This window comes from Alosa alosa, chromosome 3 (assembly GCF_017589495.1).
Source record: "Alosa alosa isolate M-15738 ecotype Scorff River chromosome 3, AALO_Geno_1.1, whole genome shotgun sequence".
NCBI classification, from domain to species: Eukaryota; Metazoa; Chordata; class Actinopteri; order Clupeiformes; family Clupeidae; genus Alosa; species Alosa alosa.
Genome location: NC_063191.1, coordinates 25,044,028 through 25,050,801, shown reverse-complemented (window position 1 = coordinate 25,050,801; position 6,774 = coordinate 25,044,028). Strand labels below are relative to the sequence as shown.

General features: G+C 50.3%; 1 protein-coding gene across 1 annotated transcript in view; it reads right to left on the bottom strand.

The window, feature by feature from the left end:
- lrp2a (low density lipoprotein receptor-related protein 2a) overlaps positions 1 to 6,774 on the bottom strand; it is a 64,991-nt gene that overhangs the window by 18,956 nt on the left and 39,261 nt on the right. Inside the window, 9 exon segments of the mRNA XM_048240064.1 lie at positions 536 to 759; positions 1,000 to 1,170; positions 1,400 to 1,665; positions 1,775 to 2,175; positions 2,670 to 2,965; positions 3,535 to 3,736; positions 4,471 to 4,602; positions 5,873 to 5,992; positions 6,597 to 6,722. Coding sequence (XP_048096021.1) covers positions 536 to 759; positions 1,000 to 1,170; positions 1,400 to 1,665; positions 1,775 to 2,175; positions 2,670 to 2,965; positions 3,535 to 3,736; positions 4,471 to 4,602; positions 5,873 to 5,992; positions 6,597 to 6,722 — 1,938 coding nt within the window.

The following is a 6,774-nucleotide window of genomic DNA, read 5'->3' as shown; positions in this document are numbered from 1 at the left end:
ACCGTCTCTCACAAATGGATCAAAAAATGAGTAGCACAGGAGAGGAGTAAGGAGACTGTTCCACGTTTGTACTGGCAAAGGAACAGCAAGAGGAGCAGCTGAAGTGTAAGACAGAGCGGGCAGAGAAAGGCAATCCTCCATGATGAGTCAGCACTACTGAGTGAGCCCTGGGCTCTCATGGCAAAGAAACTCCAGCAATGTTGGAAGCATCGGGGGAAGAAATAGCAAATATTTCATAATTACACAACACAACACAGCTCCCTAATCCTCTCCTGTCTGCAAACACACTCTCCTCTCACAGACACTGGACTAGACTGTGTGTCTCGCGTGTCAAAGCAGAACTTTGGAACGTTTGCAAAGACGGAGGAGGGAGACATAACGGAGATAGGGATCTTGGGGAGGATGTGGAGATGTGTTAAGAGGGCTTGTGTGGAGAGTAAAGAGGTGTTGGTTGGAGGTTGTGCTGGATGGGGGTGTGGTGGTGGGGGTGTGGTGGGGGTTGGTGTGGTGGTGGTGATGGGGGGGGCTGTCTTACCGATGGGCTGCCTGTACGGATGGCAGACGTGGATGTCGAAGGGCCGGTGTGTGGTGTTGACCAGCATGAGCCGCTCGCTGCCGTCGTACTTATTGCCCTTCTCCACGGTGCGCGTGTTCCAGTCTGTCCAGTAGACGTAGTCCTCGAACACAGTCAGAGCGAACGGGTGGGCCAGGACGCCGTCGTACACCGTGTGGCGGTGGTGGCCGTCCAGGTCCGAGTACCTGCAGAGCGCATTCGAGGAGGTCAGTCACGATTATGCATTTGGCTGAAGCAAAAACACATTAAGAGATTAGGAACAGAGTGAGATGCAACATGCGGTACAATAAACAGAACATAAGGGGGATTACAATGCTGACAATGCTGCTGAGTTGAGCTTCATAGTGTGTGCAGATGGCATGTGTGTATTATCCTTCATAATCTTCCCACATGAGAGACAGAAAAGGGAGGAAAGAGGTTCTCACTCGATGTAGTTGAGGTGAGCATCTGACCAGTACAGATGGTCGTTGGTGTAGTCTATGGTGATCCCGTTGGGCCACTCGAGCTTAGTGGTGATGATGGCGGACTTGTTGTTGCCATCCATTCCCACTCGACCGATAAAAGCTCTCTCGCCCCAGTCTGTCCAGTACACATACCTGTCCGATAAAACAACACACAGTATGTATGTGTGCAGACCATTTGAACTTCGCCAGTGTTGAGTTAATCACAGATGAAAACAGAGAATTTCATTCAAAACTCTTTGACGGTGCAGCTAGGCATCAAATCATATGTATATTCGGCATCAAAATGCCTTTGTTTTGGATGGTATCAACTGCCCCACGGACCACGGTCCCAACCCTCGAACCCAATGGTCTTGTCTCATACCCGTATTTGGGATGCAACACGATGGCGCGCGGGTTGTCGAAGCAGTAGGTGTTGTTGGGGTCCACGCAGTGCTCAGCCAGCCTCCTCACGTAACGCCCATCCAGTTCGGACACCTTCAGACAGTCCAGGAAGCTGTCCACCCAGTAGAGCTTCCTCCCCACCCAGTCCACAGCCAGACCCTCGGCATGGGGCAGTCCGTTCAGCACCGTCTGCCTGACCGTGCCGTTATAGAACATACGCTCCACCACACGCTTGCTCACGTCCACCTGTAACAGGATCAGGGGTGTAAATAGAGGGCGCATTCATTAGGATGTTTTGATGTTACTGAAAGACACGGTTTGTGTACATTCAACACAAAGCCTTTCTTCTACACACCCAGTAGATGCGGCTCTCCACGCGGTCAAAGTCCAGGGCCACAACGCTGGTCAGGCCCTGCAGCACCAGTGAGTAGGCCTGGCCGTCAGTGGACAGGTTGCGCAGGTAGTAGCGGTTGCTGAAGAGCAGGTAGGGCGCGATGCCGCTGTTCTGGCGGCAGGTGTGGCCGTCGGGCTCGCGCAGGAAGCCCGGCGCACACTTGCACATGTACGAGCCCAACGTGTTCTCGCACACCTGGCTGCACACTCCCGGTGTCTCCCCGCACTCGTCGATGTCGTCGCACGTGCGGCCGTCCGACATGAGGCGGTAACCCGGCCGGCACGTGCACAGGAAGCCCGTGAGCGTGTCGGTGCAGTTGTGGTCGCAGCCGTGGATGCTGGTGTCTGTGCACTCGTTAATGCCTGAGGAGAGGAGGACGTGCAGACAAACACACACACACACACACACAAACACACACACACACACACACACACACACACACACACATACACACACACACACACACACACACACACACACACACACACACACACACACACACACACACACACACACACACACACACACACACACACACATACACACACACATACACATACACACACACGCACACACACACACACACACACACACACACAAACACACACACACACACACAGACCACATCATCATGTCAAAATGGCAGTCATCCAGACACAGGTTCTTCAGCAGTCAATTCAAGGACATAAAAGTTGATGGCAACTGTGAGAGGAAGGTGAGATGTTTCAATAGAAGCAATCTGAAGGTCCGTGCACACAAATGAATGAGCTACAACAGGCTGAACTAATCATGGTAACTACATTGTGCAGCTGTAGTTCTTGGTGAAAGAGATCTGATGCGAGAGGCACACACTCACCACAGCCCTTCTCGTCGCTGTTGTCCGAGCAGTCGTCTGTGTGGTCGCACACTTTCACCATGGCAATACAGTGGCCGTTTTCGCACCTGAACTGGCCAGGCGGGCAGGTGGGGGCCGGGGTCCGGCACAGGCTGTCCAGCTCGTCGGACTGGTCCCCGCAGTCATTGTCGCCGTCGCAGACGAAGTCGCGTGACACGCAGCGTCCGTTCTCGCAGGTGAACTGGTGCTGCTGGCAGGCCGGGTAGGTGCAGCCCTGCTCGTCACTGCCATCCCCACAGTCATTCCGCCGGTCACACCTGAGCACACGACACACAGTAGCCAAGACTTAAACATCTCACCATCTCATGAAGTATCAGACCAGGGGGGACTGTCCGGCGCTGCTTATCGACAGGCCAACAAAGTTAGTGATCGTTTGTTTCCCAGTATTTTCTCCCCTGAAGCCATTACTTAGTCTCTGTGTAAGTGCCAGTCGTAATAATAATAATAATAATAATAATAATAATAATAATAATAAGCTTTATTTGTATAGCACCTTTCTTACACAGAATGCAGCTCAGAGTGCTTTACATTTGGAACATGTAACACAATAATGAAAAAAGAATTTCTCTCCTTTTTTGTGGCCGTTTATGATCCAATCAGCAACATATCAGAAATACTTAGTAGTGTATATATTATATATAGGCTTTGCTAACAAATGCTTAGGCTAACGAACATGGTGTGTAGAGTTAATGCTGTCTACAGGACTACAGTAGTGGCGAAGAGATCAGGAAGCTAAGGGTGAGAGCTGTTGGTTTGAGTGGCAGGTTACTGGAGTCATCTGATGACTGAGACGGTTGTTTTAGGGATGTTGGCTGGCTGTGTGTACCTGTAGGAGCTGCGAATGCACAGGCCGTTGCTGCAGGAGAACTCATTGGCGCTGCAAGACCTGCGGGTGCAGTTCTGGTGCTCGTCCAGAGCGTCGGCGCAGTCCGCGTCACCGTCACACACCCAGTCGCGCGGGATGCACTTCCTCTGCGGGGGCCGGTTGTTAGCGCAGGTGAACTCCGTGGCGGAGCACGAGCGATTGGCTAAAATGAGGGAAAAAAAACCAATCATTCCTCCAATCGTTCATCTTACAGCTCACTCTTCACGCTCCTCAGTCCCATCTCATCCAATAGCCCACCACAACAATCAACCCAGCCAATCAGCTGGCAGATCCATTCCCCACTGAGAGCCTTGAGCTCAGCCCAACAATGGGCATTCCTCCGCGTTTCGTGTCAATGCGCCGGGGCGGGAGCCCCTTTGTGTGCGGCCAGGCTCCCGCGGTGTCGGCCGCGTGCGGCCGGTTCCTTATTGTTGGGGCGGCCCGCTGCCCAGGGCGCGACGGGAGAGCCCTGATCCCGCCTGAGCCGGGCGGCTGAGTCTCCCACAAAGTGGCGATTGAGGCGGCCCAAATCAGGAATGTGGCCCACTAAATGCTACAGCCCACCACCACCGTCCACCACTGTCCACCACTACTACTATCAGCAGCAGCAGCATACTGCAAACAGCCACACAGGAGATCCACCAGTCAGCCCTGTTACAGTGACTCATCCATCACGGTAACGACAGGAAGGAGGGAGAGAGCAGAGAGGGATGGAGAGATTAAGAGACAGACACAGAGAGTAGGTAAGAGGAGAAGGGAGGGCAGATAGAGGAGATAAGATAAGTGAGGGAAGAGAAGACGGAGAGAGGGAGCGAGAGATGGAGGGGGTGGAGAGAAGAGGAGGGATGCGAACAGATGGAGGGAATAAGAGGTAAACAAACAGAGAGGAATCCTCACCGCAGCTGTGTCTCTGGTCCTCATCACTCATGTCGCCGCAGTCGTTGTCTCCGTCACAGAGCCACGAGGAGGCGATGCAGCGGCCGTCGTCACAGCGGAACTGTTCTGTGTTGCACGTCCTCTGCATAGTGGCTGAGGGGCGATGAAGCACAGGTCATGACACTAAACCAACACCTGGAAATGCACCTTTACATTCAACTCTCCTCCATCTCTACAGGTCCAGGTCTCTACAGGTCTTTTCACCTAAACAACCTGATGGACTCTTGACATCCTTACAGTGCAAACATTTGGTGTGCTTGTTGTGTTGTGTGACTTCATCTGATATCTCACTGCTCCACTTTACCCAGAAGTGTGGACTAATATCACTAATGAAAATACTTTGTTTGTAACTTTCTATCCTTTACACCCTCTCTACCCACCATATTTTTATTTAAAATAATGATTTTTAAAATAATGATAATTTATAATTAAATGTATAATGATAATTGATAACAATAACTCATTTTAAATTGAAATGTTGAGTGTAAAGCGGTGCTGCTGAGGGCCCAGGCTCCTGTGAACAGCGTGGAGAGGAGAGGAGGGGGCTGGAGCTCGGGGGAGGGTGCTGGGAGTCAGCAGGCAGGAATGTGGCAGGCGATGGCAACCCGATCACAGACAGGCACTGAGCACTGATAAAGCAGCTCCCCAACACTGCATCAACTGCAGCACCTAACACCAGCTAAGCACACAGCGCATTTCAACCCATCCATCTCCTGAGCCGTGATGCTCACTAACTAAACCCTTAACGACAGGCAGATGAGTGAATGCTTACTGATAAAAACACTTATTCACCATCAAGATAACTTAAGGTCCTCTATCTCCGAGGCATGGAAGGATGATTAGTTAATTTGATATCTAAATATTGTTAGAACATGACATTAAACAAACTGTTGCATCTTACACAGAAATGGCAATAACTAAATTCATGCCTATTGGAGGGTAATTTGAGTGAGTAGAATAATGGCAAAGTAAAGCCAGGAATGGTCAATAAATGTGAATAATCATGTTTATGGTTCACTTTTCTTTAACCAATGATCAAGCTGATCAAAAATATTCATATAGATAATCTGTCTGAGGTCTGTGATTTCTACCCTCTCACTCATTTGTTTTCCAGTACATCTGGAGGATGTTTAAGTGGGGTTTAAAGACACAGACAAAGACACAGAACTTGCAATTTCTTGGCAACGTATTGTAAATCACAACCAAAACAGTGATATGAAGTAAACAAGATGACATGAACATGAACAAGCTTACCAACCCAACCCAACCCAACCCAGCTAGTGAGGTGATGGTGAGCTGTGTGTCTCTGGCCATGCTGTGCTGAGGAGGGCTATTGCGTGTCTACCTGTATCTGTGTACTCACTGCAGGAGGAGGGCTCGTCTGAGCCATCTGTGCAGTCAGTGCCCCCGTCGCAGTACCAGTGCGCTGGGATGCAGCGGCCGCTGGAGCAGCGGAACTCGTTCTGCCCACAGGTGGACGTGGCTGAGGGGAAACAGGGGGGGCAGAGGTCAGGCTGAGAACAAAGGGGGCGACCCAGAGCCACTTGCTCAAAGAGGGGGGGCAAGGAAGCGGACATCAATGAATGGACACCCTATACCCATCGACCAACAAAGGGAACAACAGAAACATTCGGGTCCATTCAGCTCAGCTTGAGCCGGATGTTGCCTGGTATTGTTCCGCGGTGGCTAAAAACAGCTGAAATCTCAGGTAACACTTTAAGCTCTAACCACAGTCTGCTGAAAACTGCTGGATGACTTAGTGTTACATTATCTTTGAGAGGTGCCTTTATCTCTGTCATTATCAACAGCATTTATACAATGGGTGTCTATATCTCTGTCATTATCTTGTAAGCATGTCAACAACAGATAGAAGGACTATAATATAGACACTTTCAACAAGAAAAACAAAAACAATGCTTGAACGTTCTATTTTGTTCCCAATCTACTTCCGCTTCATTAAGATAACATATGGAATGTTAAAACGGAAGCCTTGTGTGAACAACTATGATGCTGATAATGGAACTCTCTTGAAACGGTCAATATATTGTTAGTCATATCCACCAATTAAACCAAAAATGCTGACTGACCACAGTGTGTGGGACTCTCGTCGCTCATATCCCCACAGTCATTGTCCCCATCACACAGGTAGGAGCGCGGGATGCAGATGTTGGTGCTCTGGCACTTGGTCTGTTCAGGCTGGCAGGTGCGCTCAGCTGCAGCAAACACAGGGGCAGGAAATGATGATTCAACACTCTCACTATCAAT